Source organism: Pezoporus flaviventris, unplaced genomic scaffold (assembly GCF_033815535.1).
Source record: "Pezoporus flaviventris isolate CSIRO_AGI_PZ_B2104156 unplaced genomic scaffold, CSIRO_AGI_Pfla_v1 ptg000079l, whole genome shotgun sequence".
NCBI lineage: Eukaryota > Metazoa > Chordata > Aves > Psittaciformes > Psittacidae > Pezoporus > Pezoporus flaviventris.
The window spans coordinates 6,483,341-6,498,217 of record NW_026892627.1 but is presented as its reverse complement, the minus strand read 5'-3'; the positions used below and the strand labels follow the sequence as shown (position 1 = coordinate 6,498,217).

The 14,877-nt window shown below is 41.4% G+C and overlaps 1 protein-coding gene across 7 annotated transcripts in view; it reads left to right on the top strand.

Moving 5' to 3' along the window:
• Positions 1–8,852: 8,852 nt before the first annotated feature.
• Positions 8,853–14,877, top strand: part of XYLB (xylulokinase) — an 89,391-nt gene continuing 83,366 nt past the window's right edge. For 2 of the 7 annotated variants that reach the window (XR_009747072.1, XR_009747073.1), the window contains exons 1-4: positions 8,853–9,177; positions 11,122–11,204; positions 12,088–12,157; positions 13,377–13,457. Coding sequence is in view for 3 of the 7 variants with exons in the window: in XM_061474502.1 (XP_061330486.1) it covers positions 9,133–9,177; positions 11,122–11,204; positions 12,088–12,157; positions 13,377–13,457 (279 nt within the window). In the remaining 4 variants the exon portion in view is untranslated. Of the gene's footprint in view, positions 9,178–9,924; positions 10,053–11,121; positions 11,205–12,087; positions 12,158–13,376; positions 13,458–14,877 lie in introns of those variants that run through there. The other 5 variants (XR_009747070.1, XR_009747071.1, XM_061474502.1 and 2 more) reach the window with 4 other exon arrangements.

Sequence of the window (14,877 nt, the reverse complement as noted above, 5' to 3'; positions counted from 1 at the left end):
GAATCAGTCAATCGTTCTATCTTTAAATTGAGTTACTTGGATCTCTAGACCACTGTATGCTTTCAAAATACACAGCAGGTGGCACTATTAGTCTTAAATGTTAGAGGCCTCCACTTGCCTTACAGGTTGCTGAGGGGTGTTAGCCTTCAAGCCATTCTCTAGCACTGGCACACGAATTTCCTAACATTAATACAGGTTCTGAAAATTTATTACTGTGATCAGGTTTGTGTGAAAACTTGCCTTTAATTGAGCAAACGCCTGTCCAAAGCATCATCTATAAGTGATCTTAGTTTGATTGCCAAGTGAAGTCTGAAGTGCCATATTTCCCTTAAGTCTATTCTTCAGTCACACAATGGAAGTAATTCTTCATTTCCTTGAGGCAAAAAAATTGAGAATACTTCATAAGCAAAAAGCAGTGGCTTTTACAACTTGAAGTAAATGTTTATTGCACTTGACCTTGGTTGCAAAATCTCATCTAAAAAGGTGCAACTAATTTTATCTCACACTAATTAATTGGTGAGTAGGAAATTAGGTTTTATTAAAAAAAATGTTTGGAGGACCTGATAGGAATAATTGTTGATTTAAAGATAATTAAAAATGCTCATAGTGGTTAACTGACTGAATGCACTTCCTGTAACGCTGGATTTTACTGTACACCTGAGACCAAAGGTATATTATTTATGTTGTTCATATGCAGAATTATACACATGTCCAACGCTGTTCGTGCAGGTTACAAAGATAGAATACAAATATCTTAGATTTTAATTGGTACTGAGAAGGAAAATCAGAGTTACTGTGGCGGTCCCCTTTCTCTAGCTTTTTAGAGTGTTTGTTTTTCTTTTTTTAATATAATTTAAATGCAGTCTTGAAGCATTAGCAAGTGACTGTTTTATAGTTAGAAAATATAATGACAAAAAGAAAGGTAGAAACAGGTTGGCTGCTATTATTTGAGTTCCAGACAGTGTTAGTAGAATCAATAGTTACTTTTTAATGTGATTTTTTGATAAGAGCATATATATTTCTTTTGTTTGAAAGTGCAACTTCAAAGCTTGCCCCAGTTAGGGCTTAGTTTAAGTAGTTAAGAACACAGAACTTCCTGATGATGCAGGATTACTTTTTGGTGCCCTCTAAGTGTACATGCTGAGGAAGCTGGGGCTGTTCAGCCTGGAGAAGAGAAGGCTGCATGGAGACCTCATAGCAGCCTTCCAGTATCTGAAGGGGGCCTATAGGGATGCTGTGAAGGGACTCTTCATTAGGGACTGTAGCGACAGGACAAGGGGTAATGGGTTAAAACTTAAACAGGGGAAGTTTAGATTGGGTGTAAGGAGGAAACCCTTTCCTGTTAGGGTGATGAGGCACTGGAATGGGTTGCCCAGGGAGGTTGTGAATGCTCCATCCCTGGCAGTGTTCAAGACCAGGTTGGATGAGGCCTTGGGTGATATTCTTTAGTGTGAGGTGTCCCTGCTCATGGCAGGGGGGGTTGGAACTAGATGATCTTAAGGTCCTTTCCAACCCTAACTATTCTATGATTCTATGCTAATGGGATGAAGAAGCCTATAATGCAAGTTTTCAGTATGATCTTGAGATGTTTCTTCTGATCTGATTTTTCATGTGCTTTCAGACATACAGGGTTCAAATGTATCAGAGGGAGAGTGGCCCAGCTGTCCTTCAAGTCCCTTTGAAGGTTTGGTGAGCTTGGGTGATATGTAGCCTACACTCACATTTCCTTGATAGGATTCTCTTTTCCCCTTTTATCCCTTTGAGATCTTTAAATAAATATAATTAGACTCTGTGTGTGTGTATGTAGGTATATATCACTATATCTATATATCCAAAATAAATCAGGAATGTTATTTTAGCTGGTCTGAGAACGTTGTCTGGTTAGTACAGGTTGTAAAATGGCTTGCCAAATTTCTGTTCCTTGGATCCCCAAGGTTCCCAATAACGAGTGCAATACTACTGATCCAGCCCCTAGTGACTGGGAGGGCTTTTGCAGAACGCAGATGTGCTTTACTTCTAATACTTATCTGGCTTTGCATGTACTGGGAAGTTGGTGCTATCCAGTTCCCTTTGCAGAATCATGTTTGTGTTTTGTTGGGTTTTTTTAACCTTCTGGATGATAAATTTGGTCACACTGAAGTCACTGGATTCATCACCAATTGAATTGTGCTGGTTGTGAAGAGTTAAGTGCAGGAGGTGTTCTGTATGTGGGTTTTGTGCCTGGCTTAATCAGCATTTAAAAATCTCTGTTATTCTATCTTGACTCTGTTGTAAATAATCCTCAGATTTAATTATTTAAACAATTATTTAATCTGAGGATTAAATAATCTTCCTTTGGAGTGTTAGTTGCTGTGGTAAGTAAACGAAAATGCTGAAATGCTGAAATTTGCTTTGTTAGAGGGCTGCTCACTCTTGTTGGATGCCTGCATTGTTAGGACTGGAATCTCCCCCAGTGCAAACAGTTAGCATCCAAAATTTAAGGTCAGGAATTGTTGTTTGTTTTGTAGTTCTGCTGTGCTTGCCCACTGAGGACTTAGAGATTCACTTTTAGATGTGACGATGTGCAGAGACAAGTCTAAAAGGAAACTGAAGGTATTTACCAGTTAGAGATTTTAAATAAATGAAACCTGACATCTTCCCTTGCAGTTCCTCAGCCTTCCTTTATCATTTTCTGGTTTCTTAAATTAGTGTGACAAACAAGATAATTAGATTTACTCCATTTTGACCTCATAAAACTGTCCATTAAAAGAAGGTGAGAGGGAAAGGAATAGCCTTCAATAGTTGTCTTCAGGGATTTTTGTAAATTCATTGAAGCTTCCTTGATCCTACAGATGCCTTAAATTCCAGTTACTGGTCAGTGGAGTTTGTGTTTCTGCTACTACCTAAGTGTCTTTTCTACAGCAACTACTACTCTGACTGTTTCCTGTTCATAGAGTTATGATAATTAGAGTTCTTTACTGTGGGGGTGGCGAGGCACTGGAACAGGTTGCCCAAAGAAGTGGTAAATGCTCCATCCCTGGCAGTGTTCAGGGCCAGGGTGAACAGGGCATTGGGCAACATGGTTTAGTGTGAGGTGTCCCTGCCCAGTGGCAGAGGGGCTGGAACTAGATGAGCTTTAAGGTCCCTTCCAACCCAAATGATGCTATGATTCTATGATGGCTACAACTCAGGAAGGTGACAGCAACCTGGCTTTATTTGTTCTCCCCCAAAATATAATATGCATATAGGAACTCTAGGAGAGTTTCAGGCAGGGTCTGAACCAAATTGGATAAGCTATGTAAATTTTCTGCTTTGATTTTTCCACCTGTAAATGGCATGATTTTGATTCATTCTTGGCTGCAAAATTATTTTGATCCTTTCAGGATAGTGCCGAAAAGTGCAAGGCTTGGCCCTTATTAGTTTCCACGTCAGGCATTGTTTCAGTAGGGATGAGTTTATCTTAGATTGTTTTTAATCAATAAAATGTACTTATCTGTAAGTGCAGTTTGATAAGAATCAAGTACAGCATGAAAGAACTGGTTAATCTGTTGTTAATGAAAAGTTTTATCTGGATGACAACATCTTGCTTCTGAGATATTTGCTTTTGAGCATTAGGACATAAACCACTTCAGTATTCATCTTCAAGGAAATCTGCAGGGTGTATAAGCTAACTTTAATAAGTCTTGCAAATGACTCTAGTTGAGACAGTCCTCCAAAGAGGATGGATAACTACTGTTATTATTGTGAAAATGAATATGGACTTGAAATCCGTGCAGGGGAGGAAAGTATCCTAAAAATAATTTGTTATTCAGAAACATCCTTCACTTCACTTCCATGCAGAGATCTCCTGAGGAATTTGTACTGCACTTCATAATCACTAGTAGCCTAATTGAGTCAATGAAATTACATCTGTAAAACTAGAGTATGTAAAACCAGATACAATTCCACAGTGCCTAATTCAGTGCCCACTGAAGTCAACACATGTTCTGCTGAATTCAGTTGAAGTGAAAGTGGAGGATTTTATGTATATGATTAAATAGAAGCTGCAAATTGACCAATACCTATGAAACTGACAGTATAACTGGGATTGTGTAGTTGAGCTATCATCTAAATTCTTTTCTTGTTCATGTAAGCTCATATGCTTTTGTATGGGAATCTTGCACCACTTCTTCATGAGGTCTCTATAAAGGGCCTTAATTGGTTAATGCAGTACCACACTTGGGGTTTGGAATATGCACATGTCAAGAATTAGATTGATCAATACATTTGTGGAATTATTACTCTACCAAACTGAGCTGTGTCTTCATTTTCCATAGAGCAACTGCGATCTAGGCTTCCTCTTGTGGAACTTATGCATGGGGCTTTTGCTGGGTCTTTATAGATACTTTCATCTGTTCAGAATACAGTCAGTAAAATCAGAGTGGATAACAGCTACTTCAATCCATTGCTTTTATTCTTACAGAATGAATAATGAGAATCTCCACAGCCTTTGGAGGCAAGGATAAACACAATGGTTACCACAAAATCATGGGCAAAAGTAACTTCAATGGGTAAATGCATATTTAGGGAAAGGAAATCATTTTGGTGTTATAATGCCTGACCTGCTGGAAGGCAACTCTGCAAAGAGAGACCTAGGGGTCCTTGTGGACAAGTTGCCCTTGTGTCAGCAATGTGCCCTTGTGGCCAAGGTGGTCAGTGCTGTCCTGGGCTGTGTTAGGAAGAGCATTGCCAGCTGATTGAGGGAGGTATTCTCTCTCTGCTCAGCACTAGTGAGGCCACACCTGGAGCACTGTGCCCAGTTCTGGGCTCACCAGTACAAGAGAGACGTAGAGCTCCTGGAGCAAGTCCAGCAAAGAGCTACTGGAATGATTAGGGCCTGGAGCATCTCTCATATGAGGAGAGGCTGAGGGAGCTGGGCCTGTTCAACCAAGATAAGGCTCCAGGGGGATCTGATTGATGTATAGAAGTATCTGAAGTGAGGGTGTCAAGAGGATGGGGCCAGGCACTTCTTGGTGGTGCCAAGCTATAGGCTGAGAGGCAACAACCACAAACTAAAACACAGGAAGTTTCACCTGAAAAGGAGGAGGAGGAACTTCCTTACTGTGGGGGGGACTGAGCACTGGAATGGTTTTCCCAGAGAGCTTGTGGGTCTCCTTCCCTGGAGATATTAAAGAGCTGTCTGGACACACTCCTGAGCAATGTGCTGCGGGTGACCCTGACTAAGCAGGGTGGTTGGACTAGGTGACCCTCAACCATTCTGTGATTCTGTGATCCGTACTTGGTTAAACATTGCTGGAGATTCTGTGATAGCAGAGAACCTGCAATGCTAAGTAGAAAGGGAATGACCTTTAGAGCATTGTCATTGTTCAGATACCTTTCCAGTAGGTAGGTCTAGTGCTCAAACTGAATTTTTTTTTTAAGGTGATATGTTAATGTGTTATTGTTGGGCTGCTTGGAGTTTAACATTGTAAACGCCTCCCACCTAATTAAGTGGCATTACACGTGACTATTGAGTTATTTGGCAAATAGGTTGGGGTTTATCTGACCCAGCTTGCTATGTTTAATGTTTCTGAGGCTAATGAAAGTGCGACATGATTTCTTATTAGGAAAAAGTTAATTGTGCCAGCAGGCCTAACAGTGCTAGGTCTAACATGGGCTGCTGCAGTTGTACTGCATGTGCAGAGCTGATGCCTGTACATGCAGTTACTCTTATCTGTCCTATTGTTTCTGTGATGCCAGCCGATGCTGATGTACCCATGTGAAATAAATGTTGTGGGCTTGGAAATATTTGGCTGCCCTGCTACTTAAAATAACTAGTTAGATGCCCAAAATCAAATGCTGGAAGCAAAAGTGTTGGTAGTTTTGGAGTGGATCATGGACTTCTGTTACTTCCTGTGAGGGTGTAAGTACTTCCACATCCCATTAAATTATGGAACCAGTATAAATCAGGATAGCTGGACTGCTGTCAATTTAGTATTCCTAATTTATATCAAAGGCCTGGTCTATCTATTCTGGAGCTTGTTGGCATGTCTAAGGTGATTTGATGATGATGAAGCTTGGTAGTTAGGCTGTCACTGTTTTTGAAGGAGTTCACCTGTGTGAAGCTGAAGAATGCAGTTAAATCTAAGTTCATATCAGGGTGCAACAAAGATCAGAGACAGATTCTGATACTCAAAATGAGAATAAAAAGTGAAAAATACCACTATGTAGGAATATGGAATACAGTTAAAATAATTTGTTTTGCAATAAAATGAAATGAATGTGCAGTTGAAGTTAACTTGACAGTGGGGAGAGGAAAAAAAGCATTAATTGGCATACTAGTTATATCTTATCAGAACAGCCAAGGGCCTAGCAGAGCATGGAGGGTATTGCTTCTCCATCAGGTCAGAAAGTAGTTAATAGGAAAAGGGGAATAAACTTGCTTTTCCCTTTACGCTGCTCCATGTCTTGAGTGATTAATCAGTGCTCTGCCTCAAGCTGTTAAGCTGCAGTGGTGACATTTCAATTATAAATGGCATTTTGTCTATCCCCTTTGGAAATTCTGGGTTTGTCACTGCTAAAACTTCACTAGTACATGATTGTAACTTCACTAATAACTGCACAGCTAAACCTTGTTTACTTTCAAGAAACTATTTTAGAGGCTGTGGTAGTATCTGCAACATGAAGATAGGCTCAGAAAGTTGGGGCTGTTCAGCCTGGAGAAGACTGCATAGAGACATCATAGCAGCCTTCCAGTATCTCAAGGGGGCCTATAGGGATGCTGGGGAGGGACTCTTCTTTAGGGACTGTAGTGATAGGACAAGGGGTAATGGGTTCAACCTTAAACAGGGGAAGTTTAGACTGGATATAAGGAAGAAGTTCTTTACTGTGAGGGTGGTGAGGCACTGGAATGGGTTGCCCAGGGAAGTTGTGAATGCTCCATCCCGTGGTGTTCAAAGCCAGGTTGGACAGAGCCTTGGGTGTCATGGTTTAGTGTGAGGTGTCCCTGCCCATGGCAGGGGGGTTGGAACTAGATGATCTTAAGGTCCTTTCCAGCCCTAACTATTCTATGATTCTATGAACTTTAATGCAGGAAAAATAGCAACAATGCACATTTTGCATATACAAGTAACTAAACTTAAGAGAACACTGCCTTGGTGGAAGGGTAGACAACAGAATAATTGGGTAAGGCAACAATTCTCCAAACTTGAAACTAGAAAAACGTGAAAGCAGCAATGTTAACATTCCCATTCTGTCCTTGACTGGGTTCTCCTATCCTATTCTCTTGCACCCTTGTTCCTACTTTAAGGAGATCTGATAATAAAAGGCTGGTTATTCCAGCTCTAACTTTTCTGTGCTACTTAAAGCAAAGTATTTCTTGCTTTTGGGGACTATTTTTCTGATACAACTGCTGAACAATATAATTGATTCTTACATCCTCATAAGATTGCTTTACTTATAAACTTAGTTTTTTTCCACTAACCAATACCTCCTTATAAAAAAACAATAAAAATCCACTAATGTCTCTCTTTCTGAAGTAATTTATCATTCTTCCACCTTCAGAACTGACTTCAGTTTCTCTTCAGTATTTTGAAAATGGCAGCATTTCAAGCCTCAGCCTCTGTATCTGTTACTTGTTTATAGGGAATGTGCAGCAAGTTAAAGGGCAGAGTAAGCCTCTCCTTGGCTCACCAATCACATCCTGTATTAATGGAAAAACAGCCTCTGTGTTGTTTTTGATCCTTTGCTTTCTGGTAAGAGTTTCACTAAGGAAACAGTTGTTGGTAACATTTAAAACCCCCTCTATTTCCTTCACAGCCTCTTGGGTGAGACCTTTGTTCAGGATACGTCCATCCAGTATGAGCTCCTTTGAGGGGGGAAAATTCCATCACTACCTGATAACCATCTGATTTAAAGAAGACAAACTACAAACTGGGTGACCATATAATACTTTTATTTTTAAATGGACTTGTACTTCCACTTAGTTCCTTTGGATGTTTTGTGATTGCAAACTCCTTTGCAGGATCAGACTCAAAAATGCAGGCCCATAACACTATGCATTTAAAGGGATTTGTATTTTTCAGACAATTTTCAATAAAACTCTGTCTTATTTACAAATGTTGTGGTCACATTTCTAATAAGGTACTGTCAATACAGAATATTCAGAGGTGCTGTAATAGAGTAAACTGGGTTTAAAAGTCAGTATACTGAAATGTTAGTTTGCATTGTAGGTTGAGAGTCTTCAGGACTAATGTTAAAGGTTTTTCTTTGCAATAATAATTAGAAATCTTCAAAGTATAAACCTATGGGAGTTAGGGCTTTGAGAAATCACTGGGAATATTTAAAATGTATTTAAAACATTCAGCATATTACAAAATTCAGTAATATTTTACAGTTTAAAGGGCATTTCAAATTAAGTATTTGTACTGTTAAAGTAGTTTAAGATCCTGGGCATGTAAAACCCATTTGACTTCATTAAGGCCCTGCCAGGGTACCACCTTGATTGCAGAATGAAAGCATTTTAGATGAGCCTTCTGATTAAGCAATTCCACTTTGCCTGTCACATGTTACGGCAGGTAATAAACCCAAGATACCTCCCCAGGCCCTTCCAGCCGAAAAGGGAGAGCAACCCCAAACTTCAGCCTAAGTACCAACTCTTGATTATTTTCTTAGTGGGATACTATGTATTTGTGCAAGCCAGAGCACAATACAGCAACAGGACTGGTAGATAGTAATGGGATATTAACATTTCCTGAATTCCTTTGGAATGTAGTTTGAAGTTGTTCCTATTTTGTTTTCCTTCCGTTCGCTGTGCAGCTGCTTTGGCGTTTTATCACCTACTCGGGCATAGGCAGGCTGAGGGATCACGGTGTGTTATCTCCCAGTTACCGGTGATCAGCAGCTGCCGTGAGCAGCCCTGGCACCGAGCAACCCGCCGCCACATCACATCTCCTCCCCTGCCCAGAGCTCTTCCGTGCTGCCACCACTCTGCACAGCCCCTCCGTGCCAGGCATGAGGGGCTGCTCCTGCTCGCCCTGCACCCCGTGCGCGGAACACTCATTAACTCCCGACCTCCAGCTCCACACGCCCGGGCTGGCGGCGCCTTCCCGGGGGGGCCGGGCCTGCAAAGCCGCCGCGGAGCAAGGGTGAGAGCCGGACGGGCCGGGCAGCGCCATGGCAGCTCCGTGCTACCTAGGCTGGGATTTCAGCACGCAGCAGGTATCCGCAGCCGCTTCTTTCTGCCTTTCCCCTCCTCTACCCTCCTTCCGCCGGCGGCGGCTGCGCGCAGGGCCAGCAGAGCCGGGGTCCGGATCCGTGCTGCCCTGCGCGGGGCTGGGCTGCCGCCGCCGGGGGTCAAGCGCTGAGCGGGTTACACCCGGCCGTGCCCTGGGGGGCTGCAAGCGGGGGAGGCCCGGCCCGGCCCGGCCCGGCCCGGCCGCCATCGTGGCCCTCCGGGCTGCCGCTGCGCTGACCCGCACGCAGCACGGGAGAGGAACGGGCCTTCCTCCCGCCAGGCGGCTGTCAGCGCTCGTTTCCTCCACCCCGCGACGGCTCTGTTCTGCAGGGTTTCCCCTTTTACAGCAGCGCGCTGCAGGATGCTGTGCTGTGCTGGGTGCCGCCGTTCGCACACGCCGGCAGCCTGCCACAGCTCACGCAGGATAACGCCTAGTGCTTCACGTGTTTTAAAGCTTCAGTGGGCCGTGGGCAGTGCTTGTGCCTGGTTGTCCACGTGCCTCATCCAGCATAAACGCATCTTTTGTCCCTTTCTGTTTGTCCCATCTCTTGACTGAAGCTGTAGGCTGCATGTCCTGACGTGTCCTTCTTCCCCATCCTGCTGAGGATGCCTTTAATCCTGGAAAGGATTGCTGTGGCCCTTTACATGCAGGCTGAACTGAGACCCCTTTGCCCGCTGCATCAGACAGCCTGGGAGCTGTGATTTGCACCTGATTCCAGCTTTTCCAGTGTCCTCGTGTGAATCAGGATTAGTAGGATTGTGAACCTGGATGTTTGGGTTGCTTCTTGAAGTTTTGATTTGTTGGCACAATTGGGTATTGATACACTGTGAATAGAAACTCTGCTCAAGTTGTCCTGAGGTATGAATACGTTTAAAATAGGCATATAAGCATAAATCACTATATCTGTGCTGAAGTTCGGGAGCTTGAAAAGACACATCCAGGCTGGATTGATTAAGTGTTTTTTAAGGGGGCATGCTGCAAGCAGAAAGCCAATTAAGCTGCAGTGGGTCAGAACCATTTTAAAGCTAGCACAGGGCATCAGGTTGGTAATGAATAGTTGTGCCCCAGTGCATAAATAATGGTCCTACATTAGTATGGCTAAATTGGGATGGCCTTGTTACTTGAATGCAACTCAGAGATGACTTAGTCTTTTTCTGTCTGTTCCTTTAGCAGCAGTTTGCACTCTATCCTTTGTTGAAATATGCGCAGAATGTGAGCTGCCTTCTCATTTTTCTTCTAGGTTGTTAATGTTTTTCTTCTGTATAAGTGAACTGGAGTTGATAGAGGAGGAAAGGTTGTAGTACCCTTCTAGTACGTGCTTACAAGAAAATGCAGCTTTACGGGGTTACCTGTTTGGGATGTTGCTTTCCATATATTGCAGACGCTTGGAATAAACTTGTGTAATGCCCTCTGAGATTTGCCAGGCTAGTAGAGCTTGGTTTACTCATCATTTGGGGAGCAGGGAAGATCCTCAAGGTATTCTAAGGGCATGTCAGGTTCCTTGGTGAGATAGATGGGACAAGAAAACAAGGAGAGGGGGGAAAAAGCCGCCACCAACATATGGCATCTTTAATCTAAGATACTGTATTCTTTGGAGAAATTGGAAAGAATGGTTACAATGATGCAAGTTACGAACCTGGTCACTTGTTTGTTGTACTTTAGCATATGCCTTCCTCTGGATCTGGTGTGCTTAAGGAGAGGGAAAATGAGGGGGGAAGGGAATGCAAGCACACAAATATGCATGTTGCTGAACAGGTGGCGTGCTGGAAATCCACACAGTAACTTGTTTAATGTAAAATTGTGCCCATGCTTTCAGCAAGTTGTATGGATTTGGGTGATCTTTCACATTTTCTCTGGGGGAACTGATCTATTATAAATGAGTTATTTGTTGTAAATTTTTGTTAACATCCTATTTTATATCTTCTAGCTGAAAGTCATTGCTATCGATGAGCAGCTGAGAGTAATTTATGAGGATAATGTTCATTTTGATAAAGACCTTCCGGAATTCAAGTAAGGCTTTTTATGTTTTGTTTGGATACTCGAATTTAGAATTTTGGAGATTGGGTGGGAGGCTGTTGTCCTGTTTGGTTTCATTGATGTGTGGAGGCATGGAAAAACTTCCTGCCATGTTCATGTTTCATACTTGGCAAGGGTAACGTATGCTCTTGTCTTCCTTAGTATGCAAATATGGCAAGGACCCCCAACAGGAAATGAAGAAAATCTACCCAAAAATACTATGTATAAATAAATAATTTATTTTTTTCTTTTGGGACTTCAGACTTGTGAACATGTCTGTTTCTTCTTGAGTTGCAGAAGTAAGCATCACTTTTGTGTCAAGGCAGAATGCTATGATAACAGCAAGTAAATTGCATGAGGGGAACTTCCAAAAGGCATTTAGAGACAAATGCTGTGGTTCCAAATCTCACAATAAGATGCAGGATGACAGTATTTGTTCAGTTAATAGACAAGAATTTACAAACATTCTCCTAGTCACAAGTTTCAGTTAAGTGTATTTATTTACTTAATGGCTTAACAGCAAAGATTGAATTTCATCTTCTAGGTTCTGGCCGCTACTGGGAACAGTCAAGAAATTTAGAAATAGCTATGAATGACATAGGGACAGTGAGCAGTATCAGCACTGGAATCTATCACAGATCTTCAGGGTTAGAGGCTTTCCTTGCAAATTACTTACTGTGCAATTGGGTCAAATATCTCTTATGTTACTTCCTAGCAGCTGGCTTTTACTTTTTCAGGTTTTGAACGCTGATTGTATCCTTCCTCTTAGCATAAAAACATTTCAAACCCTTTTGGTTATTAATAAACTTGAAGATCTTTTCTTGGTGGGGAAAAAAAATTACTGAATTTACCAAGAGAAAATTTTTTATTCATGTAGGACTCAAGGTGGAGTCTATATTCACAGTGACAGGCTGACAGTCACTTCTCCTGTGCTAATGTGGGTCAAGGTATGAGCAATCTTTATGCAGTTCAGCTTCTTCTTTGCTGTTATTGAAAAGGAAATGTATTCCAAGCAGTAGTGAAACTCATCATTCAAATCAGCGTAGCCCTTTTGCTTGCATTCTGTTTCTTTTAAGTGTTATTCTGTCTTTGGTATGCAAATATTAATGTTACCTTTTTGGTGTGTGGGGGGTTCATTCGTTTGTTTGCTCTCTACTATTACAGCAGTGTATGTATGATAATCTTTAACTGGCTTCCTCTCATTTGGAAAAAAGACCGTTTTTTTCCCTCATCTTTTTGTTTCACGTGTCACATACAGGTTATTTGCACCATTTTTTTAAAGTAAGCTTTGATACCAGTTTGAGACATCAATTGGTTAAGTGGTTAAAAAGCAATTTATTCAGTGATTCCCAGTCACTTCAAGTGGTGTTTATTTTGAAATACAACATTATTTTCTATTTTAAAAGAAGGCTTTCCTCGCTACTGTGTGGATTCTACAACACTTGCTCTCACCTAGCACTAGCTAAATTTGTCTAACTGGTGTGATTTGCATAGTTAAGGTATTTGAAAGGTCAAAGACGCCACAGCTAGTGATCCTCAGTAGTTGACAAAGGTTTGGTAAATTTGCTTGCAATTGGTCTTTTGAACCATAGTGAACCGGAACAGTTGTAATTATTAAATCAATAATATGATGATATAAGTATATGATGCGTGCTTAAAGTGCTAACTTCACTTGAATTAGCCTTATATTAAAGAGACTCTGAGTTTTTACCTGGCACTGGGGGCAGTGCTATTGAGGATACCTAACATCTTGTATGACAGGGTGTAGAGTGCAACCCGTTAAGATTTCATAGATTTCCAAAAGTAAGAACAGGAAAAGATAATCTTGCTTTGTGTCTGGCACTGTTGACAGTGGTCTTTTAATGAACTGGAATTCTTTAACTCTTGCCTCTTATTTAGGTTTCAAGGAATGGTTCTTTATGATTCAGCTTCTTCAAAGATCTTTTTTTTCCCCCATGTGATTCAACTTGTCTTTTATGGACTCTTCCTTAGTAAATTAATTTATGCAGCTTCTTGAGATATCCATAGTTATTAGCTAATTTTTCATTATTTGCCAATGAATTCTTGTCAGTGATGCCACAAGTTTACTGTTTAATTCCAGAGATTGTGAGTATGCATAATTTGATAGCTTGTTACAGGTATTCTTGATTCTGCTTGATTTTGTAGGCTCTGGATATGATTTTGGAAAAGATGAAGTCTTCAGGCTTTAACTTCTCTCAAGTCAGAGCTTTGTCTGGTGCTGGCCAGGTTAGTTTATAAAAAAAATATCAGTCTTACTGTAGTTCTTCAATAGAGTATAAGGTATAGTTATAAATTTCATATAAATAATTGTATTGCAGAACACCACAATGACATCAAGCAAGACTGAAGCTTCTGTATAAGCAGCCATTGAAAGATCTGTTCCTCAGGGTAGCTTAAAACTCTGACGCACACAAAGCAGTCACTAAGAAGGTGGTGGGAGTGGAGGATGAAGTTTACAGTGCAGTTGTTTAGATCAGTATAGTGCATAACTAGTTGGCTTCCTGTTCTTTAAATGCTTTGTACAAAGATTCTGAAATGACTGAAGTAATTTCGAATTTCAGCTTATCCAGGTGCTTGTGGAAATGGGGTAGAAAAAATAGCAAGGAGTGCAGTTTTCTAAAGGTGTGCTAACATGCTGTTGAGTGCAGTTTTTGTTGGCTAGGATAGAGATCTGCCTGGGAACAGCAGAAACCAAATGGTGATGGTCTTTGCAGAAATGGCAAAGATGCTGCCATAGCTTAGCCTATAGTACATAATGCTGCTTTTATAAAACCCATCCTGAGATTTAGTCAGCCAGTCTCCTAGTACTCTGGTGAAATAAGGAAGTCCTTTATAACTTTCACAGATGATATGGTGAGGACAGCACTGAAACAATAGCTAATTCTGACACATGAGGTTTCGGTTAGTCATCTTGCTATATCTGGGACTAATTAATCAAAACTCTTGCTTTGATCTCCCTTTCATCGATTTCAGTTGAAAGTCAGCAAAGTGTCTGAAAATCATAGCCAATATCAAGGCTCTGTTATGAAGTCTTCAGTGGAATAGAAGTTAGGACTGCCAAGTAATCCCAGCTCACTCAAGGGAAAAAAGGAAGTGCATTTCCAGATTTCCTGTATTCCCTTTATTTTACCCATCCTTCAATAAAAGTTGGGGGAATCAACTTGGTTCAATATTCAGATTCTTTCAGGTAGAAAAGATTTCGAGTTGCCTCCTTTGAATCCACAGTGTCTCCGTTTTCTCTTTGAAGAACTGTCTTTATGCTGCAGATCACTGTGGAGGTGCACTGATATGCCAATGTTTATCCCAAAGAAGGGATAAACGTGATCTCGATTACCTCCAGAAATGTCAGAGAGATGTGAAACACAATCTGGATGACACTGTGGTCAAATACTCTGTGTCGAGGGGGTTCTGTGTGACTTGGTGTCATCGGAACTATGAGTGGGTTGTTGGATGGTGCTTTGTAGTTTCCTTACGGTGTTCTGCAGGTGCGTAACTAGAGATGCCTGCCTTGAGGAAGCTGCCAGAGAGATGGAGCTTAAATAACCTCAAAATTCTGCAGTCCTTAGTGGTGACTGGGGCGGGCATGTAACTGAAGAATCTGGGGGCTGTGCTGAAATAGTGCAGAACTAACAGTCTTGACAGTGGA